This window comes from Camarhynchus parvulus, chromosome 4, assembly GCF_901933205.1.
Source record: "Camarhynchus parvulus chromosome 4, STF_HiC, whole genome shotgun sequence".
NCBI classification, from domain to species: Eukaryota; Metazoa; Chordata; class Aves; order Passeriformes; family Thraupidae; genus Camarhynchus; species Camarhynchus parvulus.
The window spans coordinates 44057515-44082064 of NC_044574.1; the positions used below are offsets into that span (position 1 = coordinate 44057515).

The window sequence follows — 24550 nt, forward strand, 5'->3', positions numbered from 1 at the left end:
TCATTAGAAACATGCACACACGCAAGCAGGAGTTTATTAGTCCACACTTACCATACCAAAAAACCAAAAATCCCCCAAAATAGGGGCAGGTTCCCAGTTCTGCCTGCTCACAAACTAACAGTGCTGAGGATACTAAACATGCCATGTGCACTCTGACTGCAGTGCGGGCCAGGAGCTGAACGTGCATTCGCAACTGAGCTTCAAACCTCTCACATATGAAAGGGCTGTGTACCTTTAGCCACAAGGCAGTCAGGAGCCCTCAGCTGCCTCCGAGACACATCCAAGGTCAGAGCAGCTGCAGCAGTTTTAATGTGTGCAAGAGGGAGGCTGGCTCAGCAGATGCTAAGTACTGGCAGCACAGCCAGTCCTCCAGTTCAACGCTCCGCTCCGTGTCCACGGCCCTCTCTGCAAACTTCATCATGAGCAGGGCACGCTTCATGTCCACCCAGTTCTGCAGCACCTGGCGCAGGGTTTCCTCGTGGCTCAGGGGCTGCTCCATGAGGTCTTTTCGGGGCCCCCAAAGCAGACACTGCAGCATCCGCTTGGCCTCGGTGATCCGCACGCGCTTGATGGGATCTGCTTCCAGCAGTAGGTGGGCCAGCTGCTGGAGTCCCCGGGAGTAGATGGACAGGCTGGGCAGAGCAGGGAGGTCCTCAGGGCTGTACTCCTGCTCCCTGAGGTGCACCTTCTCCTCAAAGGGGTTGGGCTGGTGCAGCAGTTCATAGATGAGAATACCAGTCTGAAACTCATCAAACTTCTTGTACTGAGAAGCCGACACAATCTCCGGGGCCAGCCGGGCCTGGCTCTTCTTCAGCTTGGAGTCTCCAGTTCCGGTCTTCTGTTTAGCTTTCAAAAAATTGCTGATGATGAGGCGGGGCAAGTGTTTGTCGTCTTTGGCTTTCACACAGCTCATGGGGGGCTTGCAGGGCACAAGCAGGAGGTTCTCCAGGCACAGGTCACGATGGATGATGCCATGCTCTTTGAGATGCTCCAAGCCGTTGCAGAGCTGGAGGAGCAGGAAGCAAACACGGCGCTCGTACAGCTCCGGCTTGGCTTGGTGCAGCATCACCGAGTCCCTCACGAAGTCGGCGGTGGTCTGGCTCGGCACCTCGCGGGTGATGACCACCACGCAGTCGTGCTCGCTGGCACTGCGGGAGGGATGGAAGCCATCTCCAGACATGCTTTTCCCCACATCTGAGGCCAGCAGCATGCTGGAGGGGACGGAGGCCACAAAATGCCCACAGTCCTGCTGGATGTTGAAGTGAACTGGCACTGCAGGGCTGCAGTAGGAAGCAGCTGCCTTGGACTCCTGGGTTTTACAAATCTGTGAAAAGAGACCAAAATAAAAGTCTCATCAGCCAGTGACAGAGTCAGGGCAGAGACCAGAAGTTGAGAGGTGGGATGCTAAGCTGTGATTTGCAGATGCTCTGGAAGACAACAGGAGAAGCAAGATGTGCACTGGTTCCTTAAGCACTTTAAATTATCTCCTAATTTGAGGATTGTTTTTGTCTTGCAACAGCCCAGCCTTAGCCACCAGCTGTGTGGGTTGCATTTCTGGGCATGCTTCCTTTGCCAGGCAATGCCCAGTAACTGGAGGAAAGGAGGACTGTAGTCCTACTGTGAATAACTTCTGAAGATTTTGTTTCATTGCCAACAGAAGCAACATATCTTTTACATCACAAGTATCACTGAGATAAACTACTGCAACCCAAGAGACTTTCCTGGAGGGAGAAAAGCAAAGCTTGTGTCAGAAGACATGCTGTCTCCATCTCTGGTGATAGTTAACACTCCTGGATGAGGCCCCATTCAATGTGAGGGGACTGTGAACAATAGTGCTGCTGTGGTGAGGAGTGGACAGAAGCCTCCAGCACTTTCTTCCCACCTGATCCTTCTCTGGTCCCAAGCCCTGGAGCCACTTTCACATCCTCCTCAACCATTCCACTTCTGTGTCAGCAACTGCTCTCAAGCCCTTGATCAATGGCTGAGGGAAACCAGCAATAAGCTGTACACCTCAGCACAGACAAAAAAAAAAACACCAAAGAGAAAATGGGAGCTTACAACAGGCCTAGAAAGAAGTCAAAGTGCAGCAAACTCTAGGGAGAAAAATGCATTTTATAATCTGGATTCTCTTTAACCTACATGACTTCTATCATAATTTTCTTCCCTATTTTAGCTTTATACCTGCATTAGAGACTCAAAGCCAGGTTTATTATAAGAGTATCCATTAGCTTATGGGGCCTTCTGGCATTTCTATTATACTTTTTTCCCCTTTATTTAGTGATGTTCTTATGTGTCATCCACAGGAGTAAGCAACAGGCTGAAACTCAGCATAAAAGGTTTGAAAGCCTGGAGCGTGCCAATGCCAGTCACAGCAAGCGTGCAAAACCCGACGAGAAATCAATTTTGCCTCCGAGTTAAAATATTCACAAGAATAGAGAGGAGCTGAAGAAGAGGGCTGCTTTTGTATTCCTCTAGCAAGGGTTTGAATCCAGGCATTTACAGATAATTCACTCAGATGAGACAAAACTGTAGAGATGGGGCATTTCAAATCCCTATTGTCCTCTCTTCTCTAAACAAAAATACCCTGCCCTGGCTTATTTGCGGAAAGACAAGCTTTGGAGAGCTAGGCAGAATGCAGATGAATGCAGTGGGACCCAGGATGACGCAGGAGGTCCCCAAATGCAGAGCAGGCCTTCCAGCCCTCTGGCTAACAAACCTGCTTGTTCCTCCTCCCAAAGGAAAGTCATGTAAGGCATAGGAAAAGGGGGGGAATTCCTGGCAAGAGGGAAGTCTCTGGAAGAATAACTACAGACAAATGAATACAGGGAAATCTTCCCCATCCAGCCATTCTTCTTGACTTTGGCTGCACCAGAGGCATCCTCCCTGCTGAAAGCTCCAAGTAGGAGCCTGGGCTGGCTTAGCCACACGCCTCTAGTGGAGAAAGAAGCCAAGGCATGGAGCATATCTTGGCTTAAATCCTCTAAAGCCATTTCCAAACTGTTTTATACATAGTCATGTCTGTCTGTGCACAGCTCAGACTCTGGCTCCTGTTTCTCAATAGGCTCCTTGGCTCAAGTCTGATCCTCTGCCCATTTTGAGCTCTCCAAGTCTAATTTTAACTACAGGTCTGTGATCTCTTTCATGTCAAAAAATCTATACCAGGAGCCAGGAGGGGCAGCTAGGGATCAGCCAATTGAATTGTTTCACAATTATTCATTCCCTACTCTGGCTGCCAAAGGGATGGTGGCACACAGGAATCGTATCCATGCACATGGATAAACACACACACAACATCACTATGGTGGCACAGAGCATGGCCCTGTTGCAGTGGCTTTGACTTTGTTAAGCCACTCTGCAGTGTACCTAGGGCACAGGGTAAGCCCACTTCACACACAGGGACACAAGTGCAGTCCTGTCAGGAGGCTGAAATGTGCTGTTTCTGCCTTGGCAGGAATTCATGCACTGCAGCCATAGAGCTGAGCTACTGAACCCCACCTAGCACAGCAGGCAAAAGCAAAGCTGTGGGTGTGCCACAGGGAACTGCAGATTGAAAAGGAGCACAACAGTTCTTAGGCTTCAGGAAGAAAGTTGTGATGGATTTAGGTATAACACACAAGAAAAGCTGTGGCTCTGAGTGCTGGACTAAGGGTATTGGTGCAAGATCTCATCTAATTCGATTCTGGTTACTTACAGCCCCCTTGTTGGGTTGGCTGTACTTCCTTTAGGATATGAACTGGCTTTTAAGCTACCACTTAACTAGAACATCCCTTAGGGATGTATTAAAACATTCTAAAACAACCCTTAGAGTTCATAATGGTGGAAACTATTCAGCAGAGATTTTTTTTTCTTTTTTTTTCTCCTTAATGCATCTCTGACAGTGCTTTTCTGGGAATTACTTTAGGCTTTGAAAACAACCTGAGGAATAAGCAGCAGTGAGATGTCCCCAGTGTTAAGTCAGAAGGGAAATTAAAATCTCTGTATTCAAGTAGTAACATTGATCAAGAACCCAAAATCCACAGGATGTCCATGGAACTGGTTGGATAAGCTTATTTATCCAGGTTTCAAAGAGCTGAACTATTGCACCTCAAGTTTCCATTTCAAAACATGTATTCCGTGGAGTTACAGGAAAATATTTCAGACCTGACCTTACACAGCATGTCTGGGTCAGCCTCGCATTGTTTAATTGGGATCTGCAATATCTTATTGTCTGTAGTTTCAAGATCATATAAGCACTCAGTATCTGGGTCAGAGCTTCCACTTAAAAGGCAGGCAGAGGCAAAAATGCTGTCTTTTGAGCAGCCTTTCATCAGCTTGTGTCATCAGAGGCGAATGCCTCTGAGTTTACAGCAGAGTATTTGCACAAAGATGTTTTCAGAGAGAGAAAATGGTTGGGTTTCAGACCCCTTTAGCAATAAGCTAAATCTGGCTGGCATTTGTTACAATGAAAACTCCTTCTTCAAATTAACCTTCACAAGCAGTAAGGGGAAAGGGGCAATTTTGGAAGGGGTTTTGCTTGCCTAACTTCACCTGTGAGAAATACAAGCAGAGAAAACAAGACATTGCATGAGGTGCCATGTGCTGCTAGTGCACACATCTCCACCCAGAAGATGGAGATAAGCCTGGACACCTGCTGGCTGTGGACTTACCTTCACAGCATAGGTCATAGAAGGGTCCTTGGAGCAAGTGGCACAGTAATAAATGGCGTCCCCCGAGTCGCAGCAGGGCTTGTTGCACGTCAGCTTGAAGAGGGACCAGTTGTTCTCGCTGAAGTGCAGCTCGTTCTTCTGCTCCCGCATGAAGCAGTCCTCGCACTTGGCGACCAGGCGGCGCAGGGACTCGGCGTACAGCGCCCCCAGCTTGCTGTACACCCCCTCCTTGCTGTCCATGTTGCTCAGGAGGTTGTGGAGGCTGGAGGCCGAGGACGCCTGGCTGGACACACTGAGCTGCGAGGAGGAGAGGGACTGGAGGGTTCTGGTGGGCCCGCAAGCCCCTGTGCTCTTGGCGGTGCTGGAGCCCCAGTAGCTGTTTCCTTTGGAGCTTTTCTCCAGGGACTCGGAGGAGGAGAAGGCTCCAGGGCGGCCCCCCAGGCTGGCTGGGTGGATGAAGGGAGGCTCCTCTCGGAGGCACATATTGCTCTCAGAATGGCTGACATTCAGCCTGGGGCTGGCAGCACCAGCTGCTTTGCCTGAAGATGCCTGTCCCCCAAAAAAGCCATCTGGAGAAGACACAGTTCTGATCACTGTCTTCTTCTGGGGCAGAGGGGGTGGGCAGCTGGGGGCAGAGGAGGGACCATCCTCAGTGGAGACAGAAAGGAAAGGGACAGAGGGAAACACTTGGCTCTCAGCTGGAGGGGGCGAGTGGTTCGGCTCAGACGAGTGTCCTAGGAGACAGCAACACACAAGAAGATGCCGTGAGTGGGCCTTGCAGGCTGAGAGCACAGGTCCTGCTCCATATTCCTGACACCCCCAGGGCCCTGGCTGGGAAGAAAAGCAGCAAGCCAAGTTACATCTGAACCCAGTGCACAGTCTTCAGCTATTCACAACTGCAAAGTTTCACTGGAGGGGTTAGGGATTTAATCCAGTTTAATAGAGCAGGTTTGCAAAGCAGGCTGCAACCAGCCATCCAGAGAAATGCACTTCCCCACCCTTGAAACCACTCCCCTGTGAACTGCATATACAGTAGTAAAAAGGTAGTAGAGGGTAAATATTTAAGCTGTGATGTCATCCACAGGGAGGTAGGAATGAAGCACTCGATACAAGGACAAACTTTTAACACAGCCTCTCTCACCTGGGAGCTGCCACCCAGTGCTTCAGCAGCAGGGCATGATAAGGAGAGAGTGACTCATGGCACATAGCTCCTGGAGCACTCCAAGTACATCGAACCTTTCTCTCTGCTTCACACTGGGGAAGGGTTGCTGAGCAAGCCTGAGATTTTGGCAATTTCCATTTTGCTGAAAAAATCTGGCCTTCCCCCCACAGCCTGTTTCCCAGCTTATTCTTTGCTCAGAGGGCAGGTTGGCCCCACTACATAGCACTAAACCCCAAGCAGCTCCACATGCCAAGTGCACATGGATTGGGTTGGGATGGCTGGCTCATTTGGGGCAGCCATAGCAGCTGCTTTCCTACTCGAGCCAGAATGGAGATGGGTAATACATTTACATGCCATGAAAGAAGTGGGACATGAAAAAAAAGGACAGAAAGGTGATCTGACGTTGAAATAAAGAGCAATAATTTCAGGTCATAGAGACAGAACATGTGAGGAGTGGAGGGGAAATTAAAGGAAGAGAGACAATAATTCAAGGGAATTTATGTATGCCACTTGAATGAGAAATGGGACTCTGCTAACAACTAGCATGCAAGTGTAAACCTTGAAAGGTGGGGTTTTGCTCCAAGCAAATAGCAAATAGTTTAGCAGATAGCAGGATCTATTGCTTTCTTTAAATCCATCTTCCAAAGCTGCAGAGTGGTAGCAAACAATCCTTCCTCCTCACAAAGCTGTTGCTGAGGGTTCAGCTGCCAGCAGGCACTTCCTCACAGCGGCTTTCTGCCTGCTCCAGAGGAATGCCCTAGGGCATTTTCTGTGTCAGCCCGCAGAAGGCACTTGTCTCCTCACAGCCCAAGTGACTCACCAGCAATCACATACAACCTCCAAGTGCAGGGGCTCAGGTCCCTGAGCTCCCAGCCTGTCCTAGCATGGCACTTACAGGTTTGCACCAGCTGTGCCAGAGCAGCAATCCCTGTTAGCCGCTCCACCACCTGACATCACATGAGGTGAGGGCAGATCCCCTGGTTCTTAGCTACCAGAGTGGATGCTGGCACCATCTGGCCCTACCCCTCCTCACCAGACTGTGGTAGCACTGGTCAATTCTCATTTGTCTCCTCCAGTGCCAAGGCTCTCTGTATGCACCTCCTGGAATCTATCCTGTCACACCAACATCACCGAGAGATACCTTAGGAATGAGCAGCACTGATTTCAGTTTCTGCAGGTTTGTCTCTCATGCAAAGCTGTTTCAACAGCCCATTTCTGTGCTCAGAAACAGCTCTGTAGGAAACATGAATCAGCACATGTCTCTTTTGCCCCAGTGCTTGGGTGCCAAGCTATCTGACTCCTGTTGGACCCTTGCCCCAGGTGTGTGCCTGCATTGTACACCCAGTTGCCCAGCAAGTGACTGGTCTCCAGTTTCAGCTAAGAAATACCTGCCTTAACAATTGAGATTCATGTCCCAAGCTTTAGTGAAAACCCACATCATACTCTAATGGGTCCATAGGAAAGATTCTCTCCATTAAAGCCCTGTCAAAAGCCACAGGCAGGAATCATTCAGCATGGCACCTCTTGCACTTCCATCCACTGGGCTTTGGCAGAGGATAGAGCCAAGAGAAATTCTTCAGTGTGCAGTCCATGAGTACCTCACCAGAGGCATCTCTGCCAGGACATGCAGCTGAATCCCTGTTTCAAGAGACAAGATTTACTTGAAAGAGTCTTAGGAAACAAACGTCAGCACTGGAATCTTTGGCAACTGGTGCACATGCCTAGCCCATAAATGCCAAACTGCTCTTAAGTTTTTTTTATATGCTGCTGGGCTCTGCCCCAAGCAGAGGATAATGAATTAACCTTTTTCACAACTCTCCTAATAGTGCTCTGCACCTTCAGCATGGAGTTCTTCTGCGTGTCAAGGGCTTAAAAGCTCCCCCTCCACTTCATATTTTAACATCTGACAGCATAGCCAATTAATTTGAGCTCACCTCACTCAGTGACTGACTGCACAGCTTCTTGCTTGCATCAGCAAGACAAACTGCATTTGAGTGTTCATTTAAAAACTCATCTTTCCCATGATGAGTTTAAACAGTTGCTTCTGTTAGTGAAGGCAGAGAAATCCTCTTGTTCCTATCATTTTTGACAGCAAAATGCTTCTGTGCCTAGCAAGTAACGATCCAACATATGTGAGTTTTTCTTACCCCTGTACAATTTCCTGGCAAGGTCTCCCTCTCAGACTCCAAGTTAGTGGTGGAAAAACAGAGTTTCCAGAGCTCTGGCTCTTAATTTTATTGCTGCACATTGTTGCTCTTGGAAAGACAGAACTTCCACTACATGAAGGCTGCTCTTGCTAAGGAAATACTTTCTGAGCTGCTGAACACGTTAGTGCATGTCTAAGTTACACACTGATGAAAAAAAGTGACTTCATAGTAAGTATTTTTTAATCTCAGTTAAACGAGTGCAGGCAGATTTTTTCCCCTTAAGAAATAACTGGGAACACAATGAGAGGGAGAGATCATGTCTAGCACAAAACTCCTTCTGGTACTCCTCAAATCTATGCAGGACTTTCTATAGCAGGGCTTCTTGTGACAACGTGAAATGCATGAAGCACAAGCAGGATTGTTTTTATATGGAGATTTTATCTAGACCAGAGGAGATCTACCGAGTGAATGATATTGGCATGTGCTGAATGAAAAAGGAAAAAGTCTGTGATGTTGGTCTGACTCTGCCACATTCATCTAGAGTGCATGAAGAGGCAGAAGGCTAGAAGTGGGAAGATGAAGGGTCACTGGGGGAGATGAGGACTGGACCCTTGTGACCCCTGCTCTGAGGATGCTGTCCCATGGGCAGTGGGTCTCAGGTACAATGCCACCTCTCCCATAGGCGGTGGTCACTTACTGCCATCGCTGCCGGTCTGTGTGTCCGAGTCGAGGCTGTCGCTGGAGCCGGCCGTGAAGCTGACGTGGGCACTCCTGAAGGGTGGGCTGAGGCTCTCTGCAGAGCTGTTGCTGACTCTCTCCAACTCAGTGTTACTTGGGTTCATTTTCAGAGCGTGCCTAGAGAGAGTGACAGAGAAGTCAGGAGACAGATGGCAAAAGGATACCCTGCCTGCACTTTTGCATGGACATTCAAGCTGAGAGCAGCCTTAGTTTGGTCTCTGCCTATCCACACACTGCACAGTGTATTATCTCACCAAACTACCTCATTCCTCTGCACTTTTCTTCTTTCTCCAGTACCTGGGGAATTGCATCCCACAGACTCTGAGCAGGTTACAGGCTTGCAGTCCCCAAGCCAAACTAGCTGTGCTTGATCAGAGAGGGAAAGCCGGTGAGCCAAGAGCATTCAGCCAAAGTCTGTGCTTCCTTCACCTAGAACACGTGAGGTCCTGGACCACATCCTATTTTGGCCACTGCCACTCAGAAGTGGGGACCCACCAGTGTTTGCCTTCAACAAAGTTCTCAAGGGAAGGAAGTAGCATCACTCCTCCCATTTTACAGAAGGCAAGTCGAGGCTGGGTGTGTGAACCCCATTCCTGCATAACAGAAGCATAGGTAGCAGAAGAGTCCATCATCTCCAACTGTGCATCACAGTTAACAACCAATACCTTACAAAAGAAGAAGTATCTCTGCAAAAAACATGAGTCTGCCAAACTCAGAACCTACACCCCACAGTTTTTAATGTAAGACCTGCAGTTTTCCATGCAGCGTCCACCTAAAAAAATAAATAAACTAACCACAAACTAGGCTTATAACCTGCTAGGTCATGGTTTAAATGACCAGTTTAGGCAAGTAGGATTTTTTGCTAAGATAAAGAATTTCCCCTGCATTTTCTTCATGTTTCTGCCTTGGAAAACAACAGAAACTGTTGAAATCAGGCAGCACAGAAGAACATAAACACTCTTAGCATCGGTACAGTTCCCACTCTGTCAGCCAGAACACAAAGGTTATCAGTCCACATTTTTTAAACAAAACTGCCAATCTGCTGATAAAATTCAACACATTGATTAAGAATGTAAAAAGGTTAGGAGCAGACTTGTACAGAAGTAAAAGGATTTCCACCAGCTATCTTGCTGGAAGGTATCCGGTGTTTCCTAATCAGACGGCTGAATGGCTGCTGAGAAAGACAAACAAAGACATGCACGACCGTTTTCTTGTGGCACCCTGGTCACGTGCAAGGGACCCCTCCTCATCCAAAACTCCCAAGCACAGCAGACACAGACTTTTATTTGAAGATTGAGAAATGTTTCATTCCCAATCCAGACAAAGCACTTACTCTTGTGTCCACACCACCACATGGAGAGCACAGTGTATGAGAAGCCCGGAAGAAACTTCTGCCAGACTTCCTCATTTGCCTGAGCAGCCTTGGTCTAAAAATACTCAAGGGCTGATGAAAATAAGGCTGTAAAAACCAGTTCAGGTATACTTCAGCAGAGACACTGATCTTTCACCAGTGATGAATTTATCACAGCAAGCCTCTTGGGGACAATTTACAAAACTTCACAATGAACCACACAAGTCACAATTTAAAAAATGAGAGAGGGAGAAAGAGAGAGAGGGAGAGAGAGAGAGTTTAAGGGGTTTAGGTCTGCTATGGCTAGTGCTGTTGAAAGCACCCAACTGCACTTGAATATTTTTTTTTACTATAAAGATGTAACTTTATCCTATAACTTTCTCAGATGTTTAACATTTAGTAATTTGGGTGGGAAAAACCCAAGGGTGCACACCCATGCCAGTACACTGTCTGCCCAGCAAGAATCAAAGAAGCATTTGAATCCATCAGAAAAGAAGATTTAGCAAAATATCTGGTCTTGATTCACATAGATGAGATGTTTTCTAAAGCATTCCTTCCCCCAGCCCCCCCGAAACCTTGGTGCATTTCTGTTTCTTTCCCATCACTAAACACAAACTCACGGAGCTGCCTTACCATTCCCGCACTCAGGGAGAGATGAGACTTTGCTCGGCGCGGTCCAAGGTCCGCCGTGCCCAGCCACACCTATTCCTCCTCCGAGCAACCTGGGCGCAGCGCCGGCCAGGGCTGTGCTGGCTGCTGCCCTGGCTGTGCTGTGCTCAGCGTGGCTGAAGGCAGATGCAGAGAGAGCCCCGTTTCCTCCCTGCACCGCCGTGACTGATGCAAAGCGCAGTTCCTGAATAGGCGCACCGAAATAGAAATTGTTTGCCGCTTAAACGACATCCTGCTCTTGTTTCAGATGTTACAGCCTGGCCAGCTAATACCTCTGGAATTACCTCTGCCTCACATCTCCCTCTTTTCCTACGAGCTGCTTGAAATCCAGGGTGCAGCCTGCACAGATCAAAACACCGCCCACTCCACTGAAGAATTACTACTGAAAACTTGCTAGGGTCAAACTCTTCCATTTCAGTAAAATTCCACCCCAAGAGCTGAACAGCTCATCGCTGCAACAGCCTGTGGGACCCTGATTTACAGCTACCCCAAACATCCCCTTCTTTGCTAGTATTCCTTCCACCTCACCTGAGTGCAAGGGCACAGGTGGCTATTTTCTGTCTTGCCCTTTTCACCAAAGGATATTGGAAATCACCAAAGGGTCTTGGAAATAAAGAGCACAACTCATCTTAAACCCAAAGAAAACACTGGGTTTGTGCCCTGCACCACTGACTTGTAAACATCTGTGGGCTACACTCCTCTTCAGAAAGATGTAACAGTAGTTAATTTACATCAATTTAAAAATGCCTGCTCAGCACCTAAAACATAACCAGCAACTTCAAGAGCAGCACCAGAGCTGTCATCGTGTGCCTGTGCATAAAGAACAGGTCACCAGAGTCAGCTCTCCCAATCTAATAACCTAAACCCACAGGATTTCACAGATTTTCAGCTCTCCAACTATTCTGGTAGCTTAAAATACACTTCAATTACTCAACATCCTCTATGCAACAGCCTGGCATATTCAGGCAACCCTTCCAGTTCCCTATTTCCAGGCTTTCCCATCATAAACAATTTCATCCAGCTGACTTTCCACATGATTCTCACAGTCCTGCCTAAAACAATTCAAGATTGAAAAAAGTGGTCTTGTAAAAAAAGCACATCAAAGCAAAACAACAAACCCATAGTCTGGAGTTCCCTTAACAGGGAAAAGGGACCCAGCTCATTTCCCTTGTCTCAGGTTGCACCTCTGGCCAGGGCCTGCTTCATCTTTCCTGTGTCTCAGTTTGACCAGTAGCCATGTGTATAATTTCACATTTCTCCACAGATCAGGGTCCCACCTAATGCTGCTGCATCACCAACTGCATGCTTTGCACTTCTCAGAGTGACAGTGGAGATGGGCCCCGAAGCTTGGCTCCCCTAACTGCAGAAGACCCACATGCCTTGGGATATTGCCCCAGGAATCCCTGGACTTTGGACATACCTTCCTCTTGAATTTCCTGACTGAGATTTGACACAGAGATCTGGTTACTTTCCACAAGTGCAATGGGCAGGTTTTGAGAGCAGGAGGCCCCTCAGACAGAAAATTGCTAGGTTCCCGCTGGCTCCCTTCCTGCAGCCATCCCACGGGCAGCCTGTTGGCAGCACTGGAAGATGGGCAAGTCACCTCTGCCCTGCACAGAGCCACTGTCACTCTGCAGTGCCATCATGGGGGTCTCCCAGCCTTGCTGTGCCAGCAGGAGGAGGACACTCCTCCTCAGCACAGATGACAGGACTGAACAGATAACAGAGAAGCCGAGATTTATAAATCATGTGACAGAGAAACGAGGAGAGGAGAACAGAGAATGCACAGAGATCACCACACAGCAAACTGCACTCCAGGAGGTGTTTGGTGATAATGTCAACAAGACACCCCCTCCCAGTATAAAATAATGGAACTAATGCACAGAAGAGAGAAAAGCCAGACTTGCATTACAGCATCAAACACAACATATGGCTAGGCATAATTATTACACAAGAGGAAGCACCATTGTACCATATGCTTGTCTATCATGAAACGTGAATAATTTTATCTTCCTCCTCTTGCCACTTGCTGTTTCTTCCAGCATCTTCCCCTGGTTGCAGAGGGAAATTAAAACCCAGCATACAGAAGCTTACAACATTTGAAGCTTAGATTTGTACTTATCCTTCTGCTATCAGCTGGCAAATGTGGAGAAACCAAAACAAAGAAAGGATTTTGAAGAATTCCTAGCTTTGTTCAGAGCAATATGCTGCTCCTCCCTGTACTAGAGGGTTTTTATGTAGCCAGGGTTAAGTTGAAACAAGGGTTTGGAGTCTGGAGATGCACAGGAAAATTCAGATAGGATACAGAATTAAGATGGTAGGTGAGTCAAAAATTAAATCACTGCATACTCTAATGTGGTAAAGAAGGTAAAGAATCTCATTTCAATTTTCAACTCTGTGCTTTTTTAAGTGGTAAGACAGGAAACACACAGAAGAGTGAATGACTTTAATTTTAAAAGAAACAAACTTTCCTAAAAGGTAAGCTGATAGATGACAACGTTTTAAGCCAGTGTGTTTTGTCACTGGGGTACACCCTGACGCTGAGCTCCAAGGAGAAATGGGTGCCTCAGGAATGGTAAGAAAAGAGGAATATCCTGCCTCAGATACAGCTGCTGCTCCGTCACAGACTGATTCCTGGCAAGAACACACAGCACAACCCCACCAGCCAGCACCACCTCCCCAGCAAGGAACAAACCTGGCTCTTTTCCTGGCGATCCCATTCCCAACACCTGGCTCCTCTCCTGTGATCCAATTCCCAGCATTGCAGCTTTTCTGTAACACTCCTGTGCTCTGCTCCCTCCGGCAGCAAGCGGTGGCAGCAGCACCGGAACAGGCAATCCTGGCACTCCTCAGGCTCTTTCTCCCTGGCTGTGTTCAGCAGTGACAGGTGTGGGGAAGTGCTGTGCTGCACCTTTGCTACCCCATGCCAGCGCACTCAGCAAATTTCAGAAGCTTTTTTTGCCACTGCCTTTTGAAGGTGGCACTAATTGTGATGAAAGCGGCTCAAGATGCAAAACAGCATCATTGTTTTCTTTTTTTTAAGAGGCACACGAAATTAATTAGCCATCAAGGTTCTGGAGGCTAGAAGAAACCACGAGGATCATTTAAGCCTAATCCTCTGCATAAGAGAGACATAAATTTCAGCAAAGATTCATTCCTTGTGCCAAGAAACTGAAGGCTACACTACAGCGTTTTACACCAAAGAGCCTTTAAATCATCATTGCACGTACATGTCCTGGGGTTCCCACTTTCCCTAGTGAGCTCCTTCCCTAGCCAACTACCTTCCCAGCTTTTGAAAGAAGACCAGCCAGCATCTTCCCTTTTCAGCCTTTTCCCCCTTGTAATTATACTTAGTTGTCATTCTGTTTCTTATCTTTTTTATTTCTTATCTGTCATTCTAGACCAAGCAAACATCAAATATCTATTACTTTTCAAACAAGCAGAAAAAGAGGATTGTACGAAGAAACAGTTGCAAGAGATCCAGAATAGCTTTATATAGGACCAAAACCAGGCACATATTCATTATTTTCCTTTACTTGTGACAACTTTTAAACCCCCCTGAAATTGCTCCTTCTGCCATCCTAAGAGACAACTTATTTCCAAACCAGAGCTTCCTCAGTCTCTGGAAGGAATGTACCCTGTAAAAAAAAAATTCCCTTTTAATTGTTAAAGCCAAGATGAACAAAAAAATCTACAGACTCACTTTTTCTTTCTCTGCATTATAACTATTCAAACACACATGCAAGTTTTCCTTAAAATAAGCAATTAATTTTCATTAGGAAAGTCAAACAGGCAAACTTAATTTTCCAGCATGAAATCAAATGCCTTGCTGCAGCTTGAGACCTAGAAGGAAAAAGGACAGTTGCATGCCTTTCCTGCAGCTGAGATGAACCCTGATCTGCTAAGCCCCCAGTCCAAAGCCTGTGCCACAACCAGGTCTACACTGGCTTCACCTCCATCCCCCAAAGGAGTTTTTGCAGCTGAGCCACCAGGGAATGTCTTGGGCTGAGGTGCTCTCTCTGTGTGGGGAGTACATAAGCCTAACAGAAGGATCAGTGGCTCTTCCATCAGGTACAAGCACATGTTCACAGGGTGCCCGGCACTAGGAGAGCCTGAATGTGCCTCAGAGTCATCTTTGTGATTCTGCTTCTTCAGGTATTTGGCTGCAGCCCAGGATGAACAGGGGGGATGTTCCTCTAGCACCAGGCCATGGCCTGAAGCTTCAACAACACCCAGGGTGACACAATGGCACCATGGTGATTTTAGCAGCTGTGCATGCAGCTATCCCTCCCACCACCCTGGCTTCTGCATTGACACGCTCACAGCAGCCACTGCTTTGCTTGAGACTAAAACCACGCACCCTCAAAGCAAAGAAACAAAGCAGGGCTTGCAAAACCTGAGTCTGATCAGATCACTCCTTACTGCTCCTCAGCTGGCTGGGCTCCCTGGGCTCCAGCTTCCATAGCTGGAGGCAGGACTAAGCTCTTTTGAATAAGGTGCCCAGGGCTCAGCTACAGGCATCAAGGCCCTTGGGAGACAAATACCTGTAACACAACCTGTCCTGCAGCCACAGGGGGTAACAAACACCTACCTCAACCACCTGGCAGGGTTTGCAGCTCTGCCAGAGATCCCAGTCATGGATGCCACGTGTTCCCCCACCTCAGTTTCCCTGCCTGCTTTCACATAGGCTTTCTAGCACACAGATGCTTTCATCAGGATGACTCAAAAGCAATTGTTAGAACTGGTACAGCCCAATTGCATCAGGAGCATGAAGTAGCCCCTCAAAGGGGCAGAAAATGCTCCACACTCCTCTGGTGTCATAACACCACACAGAGGACAAGAGCAAATACATCTGTGTGCTCATTTGCTTGTGGATCTTTTGTTTCCTCTGACTCCAGCAGGCATGTGGCATCATCACAGCAGGAAGCCCAGCATTAAGGAGAACTAAAGCCACTTGTTCATCTCTTCCCTTCCCTGGAGAAACCTCATTTGTTCACCTCTGGGCCAATTTAAAACACTAGTTCCCTGGGTTAGCCAGTCCCGAAACATATGGAAAATTCACAGTCTCAACCTGGAGGTCAGGGATGCCTACACATAAGCTTGACCATGGACCCCAAGGCCAAGTTCTCCTCCAAACACCCACCCCTTCTTCTCTTGACTTTTAAATCAAGGAGCGGGAGTCAAATCTGTTTGAATCTGTTTGAACTGCAATGCCTGGTTTCAGGTAGCAAAACTGCCACACACAGTAAAGCAAATATGGGACACCTGCAAAAGGAGAAAGTCCTTCCCTGGTGTATTCAGCCAACATAATTAATAGAGAGAAAAACAAATTTTCTTCCCCCATTTGACCTTTGTTTTATTTATTTTTTCCCTTTTCCCCCTTTTTTTTGGTTATTTTTTTTGTTTGGTGATGCACACAGCTGCAGATACTAAATGCACACTAAGTATTGTAAGCCCAAGGGTTTTTTTAATTGCTTAGTAGGGCTATTTCCTTCCCAGATGAACAGCTCTCCCTCCCTCCCTCACTTTTGTTTGGGGCCTGCAGTTGCCCTGCCTGCAAACCTGACTTGCAGGAAAGTGGAGAGCAGAAGGTTGCCTGAAGCCAGGTGGCTCCCACACACAACAAGCCCACGTCGGGCAAGCTCCAATTACCTGCTTGCAGGCAAGGAGCCCTCCCTGGGAAACTGCAGCTTTGAGAGTTCACCTTGAAAGCAGAAAGTCATTAGAGCCAAACTGAAAATGTTGATTTTGGAGGCCCTTGTTATTAGCATCAAGAAAAGTTGCCCAGTCCCACCTACAAGAGAAGATTGCAACCAGGTTTTCTATGCTATTCAACATCCAGGAACTGCCAAGAATGAAGCTGACCTGGGAAAGACCAGCCATCCCAAGCATAGACCTTTTTCTCACTTGAATATTGGGACTTAAGGCCATATTTTGCAGCCCTGGAGGGCTTTTACAAGTGCACATGACATTCAAATCAAGACTTGCAAAGATCAGACAGCTTTTCAGAGTAAAAAGACAAATAGCTTTTCAGCTGTGCAGTCACTCCCCATGCTCCTGAAAGCCCACCTTCAGACAGAAAAGGAGGAAAAAAGAATGGGAAGCACCTCCCAGTCAATGAACTGCTGCAGCAACCCTCCCAATTGCAAAGGGTTAACAGACCACCATGCACACACTCACGGGGCTATACCTAGACTGCTTTTTCGGCGGCGGTGGCGGCGGTGCAAACTCCACACCATTGCTCTTGTCTTTAGGGAAATCAAAGGAGAAAGAAGAAGATTTGGTCATTCCAGTCTGGCTCTCCAGTATCAGGCTGTCATCCACAAAGTCGGCACCAGCTCTTCCACTCTCAGCTCCTCCTGTCCATGGGTGGTTTGAGACCTCCTGCTCCTCCTCCTGCTCCTCCTCCTCCTCTATTCGGCCCTGCTTGGTCCAGGCTGGGTTATAGTATTTCTGCCTCCTGTCATAGGACGAGCCTGCCAGGCCTCTACTGGACTCCTCCACAGAGACCCCACTTACATGAGTGCAGGGGGAAGGGGTCACCCCAAAGGCACCTGTATCAGTACAGCTCCTCGGCAGCAGCTGAGCCCCAGCTCCATCGTTGCTGTTGTCATCACCAAACCTTCCCACGTGGGAGCTGACTGGGGGCACACGGCTCCCCTCACTGCCTGGCTGGCTGTTTTTGGACATCTTTGGGGGGATGGCTGGACTCTCAGTAAGTGAGGTCTTGACAGGAGCTGCCAGATGAAATCTTGTGCTGTTTTCACATCCAGATGCTTGAAAAATCTGTCCAGACTCAATAGCAGGTGATGAAGTCCCAAAATCAGGGTGGGAAGTGGGGCTGATACATGGCCACTGCACTCCTACCGCTGAGTCAGGGCTGCTGAGGAATATTGTCTTGTGATCATCCTCAGTGTGTGATGTCATTATAGTTATCTTTGCTGCCACCTGGCCAGTGGAGTCCTGGTGCTCCTTCTCACCTCCCAGAGCCCAGCCACCATCCCGCCACAACCCATCAGCTTTCTCCTTAGCAGTGCCGTGGGCCAGCTTCTCCGCTTTTGCCTGGCTGCCAACAGCCTTCAGCTGTGCCTTCCTCCTCTTGGTGCTCTCGGCATAGATGGGATCACCATGGGCTGGCTCCATGAGGCGAGGGCGCTGTGGCTCCACCAGCGCCTGCTGAGGGGTGCTTGAGCCCTCAGCACGAGGGCCTCCAGTGACAGAGGGCTCCCCAGGGAGAGGTAACTCCTCATCCTCCCGGGACACAGCAAGGGCAGCTGCCTTGCAGCTCCCTGTGGTCTCAGGGAGTGTGGCAAGCTCAGTGTGGAGAGCCAGGTTTTTCCTGTCTGAACACAGGGCATAGGGAAGAGGATCACTCTGGTCTTTCGTGATGCAGAAGGCCACGTTCACAGCTCTGCGCTCCTCTTCGCTGAACTTGACTGCCCGGCCACTCGGCCTTGGAATCTCGGGAGCATCCCGCTGCCTCCGCCCGCTGGGAGTGTGACTCTCCTTCTCACACTGTGCAGCCTTTTCCTCTGTGCAACAGGGCTCCCACGGGACAGGGTGCTCTTTGTGACAGTTTGTGATTGAACAGTACTCGCCCCCTTCGCTGTCCAAGACAGAGGAGATGTGACAACAGTCACGCCCTGAAGAGAGTGCCGCTCCTTCTCTGGCTTGGGAAGAAGTGTTTCTGCTGGAGTTAGTGGTGCTCCTGTCCCCCAAGGCAGATGGATTAGGGCAGGGGACCTGATGAGGCAGGGCAAACTTGTCTTTAGCTCTGTCCTCCTGCTTGCCCACCTCACCCAAAAGTACCAGGCTGTGGATGGAGACATTTCTCTCCACTCGACTCTCCAAGCCACGCAGACCCACCATGGAGTAGCTGGGAGGACAGCAAGACAAGCAGTCACTGGGCTGGTTGTGAAGGAGAGGTTTTCTCACACCACCATGGCCAAAATTGTCAAGGCAGATGCGCTGTGCATCTCCTGATTTCAGGAGGAGTTGCTTGCCGGAAATCACACCCCAACTGACCTGCATGGGTCAAAGAGACAAATTGCCTGTCAGAACATGCATATGCAAAAGGAAAAACAAATAAATTTTAAGCAAACCCACAAATTGCAAAACCAAAAGCCCAGCTCTGCAGAACAGCACTCTGGGATTCACCATCTATTTTGCTGTGCTCACCTCACCAGTAATTTCCACAAAGCTTTCCAGGTAAAACTACACTTGTCGTATTTCCTGGACCATTTGTAATCCTTGCATTACCAACAATGGCAATGCACTGGAATAAGACATTCTCCTTTCTCTTCTTATGGATTTGCTGCCAGAAACATGTCCAACCTGTCATCCTGTCTGTGAATCACTGTGCAATTAAAGATTCAGAGAGCGAATATTTGCACCTCTCTCTGCTTATTTTCATTTCACACTGCTCCAGAGTGTGTGACTCCAGAACACAGACACAGACTATCATGGGTTATCCTGGGATAGCAGCCTAGCCATGCTCAGAAGTAGGGATGGGGGGGGGCAGGCATGCCAAATCTGCATGCACAGATCAAACACCACCAACAATGGCAGCTCACACTGTGTGCCCTTCACCCCTTAGGAGAAAAGAAAGGGACAGCAGTGAGAGGCTAAGAGAGCTGGTGAGCCCTGACTCTGCTCTGGGGCACGGGGAAATAGGAGCACACCTATGCCACAGGCAGTGGGGCAGCAGCCTGTGCGTCACTCTGCTGAGGCACTGCTGATATCAACTGGTCAGGGTGAGGAGTTACACCCACAGGGCATTACTGCTCTGGCAAAGATTGGTAGGAAGGAGTCGGAAGGCAGGGCACTTTCTTCCTCACCCACAAAGACCACGGATCCAGTCAGCACTGACTGCAACAAGACAAGACATCTTTTCAGTAAAACTTCCCAGAAAAATAACCCGCATCCTCATTTTGAAACCGGAAATTCTTAAACAAACAATGTATTTTTAAGCTCCTCTGCACATGGTTTGTGAGCAACAGCTCATTCAGCTTCACCCAAAGATACACTGAGAAACCAATATATGCCTTAAAATCCTGAGTCAAGACCAGAAGGAAAAACAAAGGGAAGGAAGCGTTTGTAACAGATATTCCTAGCACTCCGAGGATAGGTAAGTAACGGGAAGTCATGCTTTGACTGGATTAATCATTACCTGTGACAGATCTGCATTCATATTCACATCCGCCCACGCGTCAGAAACATCCGAGTTTATCATTGTTGGCTTCACAGCAATTGTTGGCTTTGAGAAGGGGGAAGTAGTTACACCTTCGTCTTCCAACACGAGGCTCTCGGGCTTGGTCCTAGCTCCATCCGGGAGCACGCCACAAGCTCCCACGTCTGGGGGTGTTTGCAGCCGATGGGAACTCTTCGGGTTGAAGCAGTTTTTGCAGGAGCCGGGCTTCCAAACGTGTTCCACAAAGTCACTGCACGCAGACATCTTCAAATCCTCGTGGGTCAGACTGAGAGCCCACTGCGTCTTCTGCACTGCCCTTCACTGCTCATTTTGCATTTGCTCCCGAGCCACTCGAAAGGATCACCTAGTCATCTGGAAAAGCACAACACTGTCTGATTAGCTTGATTATGCCCCCAGACTGGAAGATTTTTAATAGGACAGGTGATAATTACACTCTGCATTCATCACAAAGGCATATTGTTTACAAGGCTTTTTTCACAGCTTAGCTAAAGCCCACACAATCACTTGAAAAGTCTCAACTTCTAAGCATAGCTCCGTAATACAGAAGACATCAAGCAAGCAGCATTCCTATGTGATTTAATTCCCTGCTTAATCAGCATGTATAACCAGCCTCATGCGAGGTTTAGATCAAGGGTAAAGAAAAGGGGTCTTCGAAATAGCTGTTCACAGCCCCACAAGTAGAGCCAGTCAGGAAAAATTTCTTCTCCAAAGTGGCATCCTCTCTCTGGAAAATAAAAAGGCCTGGAGACACAAGGACCAGAATGAGAGACTGTGTAACCAAGGGGACCAGCAACAACCTTCCTTCACCCAGAAGCACCACTGTGATTACTGCCGTGGTACACAAAGGCTTCTCTCCCACCCAGTGAAAGGCAATCAGCAGGGCTGGGGCTGGCACTGATTTGAGCAAGTGTCTGGCAGAATGCTCTTATCTCGTTTGCCAAGAGCCACAAATAACAGTGTCAGCTCGCTGAAACGATTCATTGTCTGCAAGGGGAGAAACGTTTTGCTCTTGGATTACTTACAGACAAGGATTCCTTCCCATCTTCCTTCCCCAGGAGGGAAATGCCCCAGGAACAAGACATTCCTGCTGCATTCCTGTGTCCCTGTCCCCGCCACCCCCCTCCTGGCCAGGTCTGATTGCACTCTAGCCAGTAGAACTAAACCTGGAACTAAGAACTTTGGAGATACTTCCGAGGAGGACTCCCGCAAAGCTCAGCGGATTAGGAAAGAATATCAGACAGAGAATGCAGCCGGCTGCTGTGGGTGTCAGGACGCACAATTTCCCCACGTGGCTACAGAGAGTCCTTCCTCATCTAACCAAGTTTAGGTCATCATCCCCTGGCCAACTGATCACCAGGCAAACTGAGGCTCCTTTCCTGAGGGTCTCCAAGTGAACAGACACTTTTACATTCCAATCCTGGAGGCATATGAACGAAATTTACCAGCCTGATCCTTAAGCACTTCCTCCACATAGGCATAGTGGAACACCACCAGAGCTATGGACACTTTTGCAATTGCGTGCACCCCTAAACCAGCTTGCACTGCAGTAAAGATTCTTGCCTCTGGGCTCAGAGATGCCCTGGCCAGCCCCTCTAACAGCCACCCACACTACATGGCATAAAGAAAGACAACTAATAAGAGCCTGGGTGGGACAAAGTGAAGGGGAAGAGAGCCACTGACCCACAAGCATCACCGAATTCAAGCGGCACCTATGGGAAGAGTGATCGGCTAAACTATCAGCACCTGCACACTCCTTCTGCCTGGCAGGCTAATAAATTAGGATCTGCTTCTTGAAAAAGCAGGGAAAAAAGGGAATATGAGTGGGATTCACCAGTCAGATTGCCGTGTGTCTCTTTTTAGGGAAGACACTGTTTTAGATAGGCTTTTTCATGGACTTCATAGAGTCTGAATTAACCAAAGGGCAGTGAATCACTCTCAGGCATATTCCATCACCTTCAATGAGGTTAATGGTATTTGCAGAGAAAACAGCTTTAAAAATATTTTATCCTTTGTTTCCTTTTAGATCTAGCATGCAATGTCCAGCATCACCCGAAGTTGAACAAGTGTCCTGATGAGAGCCAGCAAATTAAAAAGAAAAATCAGAGGGAGGGAAGCAGGCAGCGAAGCCAGAAAAAACTCTTCACTTCTGGTTTAACACTCGGCGCTGCCAAACGCCTGTTAAAGACCACGGTTTCCCTGTCTCCAGCCGTCATTTCTCGCTGCCCAGGTCCCGGGGCGGGCCCGTGTCCGCACGCCGGCTGGGCACCAGGGACCCACCCGCACCAACCCACGCGGCGCCGCGCGGGGAAACAGGCCGGGATCGGCGGGAGATAAGGGACCTGAAGCCAGGACCTGGGTCTGTCCCCGGGCAAGCCGAAAGCCAGGACCTGGGTCTGAGGCATTCCCGAAGCCTCCGCGCGTCCCGGGGCACCGGCGAGGACCCGATGTAACGGCTACCTGTTCCCTAGATAGAGATTCCGGGCTGCGGCGCAAGGATGCTCCGGCGCAAAGAAAAGCCCCAGGCCCCCAGCCCAAGTAGCCCTGGCTGCCAGACGGACCCTCCGGGAGCCGGGCGCCAACCAGGACCGGGAAAACTTTACCGGGCACAGCCCGCCGGGGCTCCCGGGGTGGGCGGCGATGCCGGTCGGGACCGGAGCGCGCCCCGAGCCGGCGACAGACCCCCGAGCAGCTACAGACCCCCGCCCCGGCCCTCCGCCCGCATGCTCGGTGGGCAGCGGCACAGCCCCGCCGCCCCGGCCCCCGGGCAGCCCCGCCCCGGCCCCGAGTGGCGGCGCCGGGGTCCCTCCCAGCCCGGCTTTGTCCCGGGAGGCGGAGGCCCGGTGCCCGCCCCGGCAGCAGCTCCCCGCTCACCAGGCTCCCGCGGCGGCGGCCAGCTTCCCTCGGCTCCGCGTCGCGCCCGCCACGGCCGCCGCCGCCACCGGCGAGTGGCGAGCGGGGCCCCGCGTGGGCCGGGGGCAGCGGCCGCCCCGCCCCGTCCCGCCCCGGTCCCGCCCCTCGGGCACGGCGTGGGCACGGCCCGGGCGGGAGCGGCGCCCCCCGCGCTCCCCGCTCCGCACAAAGCGCTCTGCCCGCGCCCCGCCAGGCGTACGCGGCTCGCAGCCGCATCCCCGCTGCACCCCCGCCGCGGCAGCGCTCCCGCAGACCGGCTCTGCCTCAGGGACATCCCGGCGGGCATCCGCCCCCGGGGCATGCAGACACCCACACACCCAGCAGCCCCGCACCGATCCCATAGGGTCCTACCGCGAACCCACCTGGCACCCCGACACCAGCCTTGAAGACGGTAGTGATCCAGCTGGAGGGTACTGGGAGCCAGAGAGTTCAGAGGGTTCACTCATCTTCACTCATCAGCTTTCCAGACAACGACATGGTGAAGTTCGTCTCGAAGGGATGCTGTGGAAGGGAGAGAAGTTTGCCGTAACTGAAATCAGGATTTGACCCCACTGTGCAAAAACTGCAGACAGCATCTCAGGAAAATATCAAACCTCTGTTGGTGTGGGAGGCTGGGCTTCATTAAAAGGGAACAGGATGAGATTTTGTTCACTGTAGTGTCTGAGCTATGCTTTAGGGCAGGCTGGAAAAGGAATAGTCTTCTCTTACCCTGGTACTTGTTCTGTGGTGTGTAGTTTTGAGCATCTAAATTCTCCAAAACTAGGGGAAACCAAAACAGTTCTCCCCCTGCCCTGGTCAGGGCCTTAGTTCAGTTCCTTGCTTAAGTCACTGCTCCTTTAGTGCAACAAAGCATTCTTAGTCTCATACATTATAGTGGATTAAAAAGGCAAATAGGCTTGCATAATGGAGAATCCCAGCCCCAAATAACAAAACAGAAACTGGAGATATGCACAGCACATATAGAAAAAAAATCTTTCTCAGGAACCAAACATCCCAGTAAATTCTTCCCCTTCAGGGAATTTTGGCAGTAGCGCAGTTTGCAAACATCCTGGCTGGCTGGTCTTTTGCAGTTGTGGCTGTCTGCTCATGCTCTCTCTCTCCTTTTTTGATCAGTTATTAAAACAGTCCAGAGACCCCAGAACTCCTCCACTTAATTTGCTGTATCGCCATGAAGACATCTGCTTAACAACCTCCCGCTTCTTCTTTCAAGCAAACCACTCACAGGCAATTTGCTGCATCTTTCTGTGTGTGGGATCCCAGTGCCAGCACACCTAGTTGTATGAGTAAATTATCTCTCAGAAATGCCTCACCATGACAGAAACCTCTCTCCTAGCACAGATCAGCTCATCTGTGGTAGGGGGAAATGAGCTGGGAAAACAAATGGCCCAAATTTCTGACATTTTCTCTGTTTTAGAAAGTTTGGAGGAAAGAACCCAGCTCTAACCAGCACAGATAAGGTTGTGGCTGCATGGCTGGCTAATCCTGGAGGGTGGTAAACTTCTTCAAATTCAAGTATCTGAATTTCATACCTGAAACTTTAAAATAGGCCTCCACTCTTTTCAATAAGAGCACTATAATTTTCACAGCCAGCCTTCTTAGTGAAGAGTCTAGGACAACTTTAAGAAGAAAAACCAGATTTAAAATTCATGCTATGTTCACACTGGAACAGCACTGAAGTGAGTGAATTCTCCTGAGATGTTTACCCCAAGTAGGAAA

At 49.3% G+C, this 24550-nt stretch overlaps 1 protein-coding gene across 1 annotated transcript; it reads right to left on the bottom strand.

Moving 5' to 3' along the window:
• PRAG1 (PEAK1 related, kinase-activating pseudokinase 1) lies at positions 1-22908 on the bottom strand. Its single transcript, XM_030948169.1, has 6 exons — positions 22796-22908; positions 19883-20275; positions 16904-18738; positions 8653-8810; positions 4647-5380; positions 1-1324 (listed from the first exon to the last, which is right to left on the bottom strand). The coding sequence occupies exons 2-6, from the start codon at positions 20165-20167 to the stop codon at positions 287-289; spliced, it is 4050 nt and encodes a 1349-aa protein (XP_030804029.1). The 5' UTR covers positions 20168-20275; positions 22796-22908; the 3' UTR covers positions 1-286.
• Positions 22909-24550: the final 1642 nt, after the last annotated feature.

What these genes read in the sequence shown, in the direction of transcription:
- PRAG1 (XM_030948169.1), bottom strand. Translation starts at nt 20,167, where the DNA reads ATGTCTGCGTGCAGTGACTTTGTGGAACACGTTTGGAAGCCCGGCTCC. An exon ending in TGAATGCAGATCTGTCACAG is followed by an intron (nt 18,739 to 19,882) that starts GTAATGATTAAT and finishes TGACCCATGCAG; the next exon opens with GTCAGTTGGGGTGTGATTTC. An exon ending in CCGCCGAAAAAGCAGTCTAG is followed by an intron (nt 8,811 to 16,903) that starts GTATAGCCCCGT and finishes CACTCTCTCTAG; the next exon opens with GCACGCTCTGAAAATGAACC.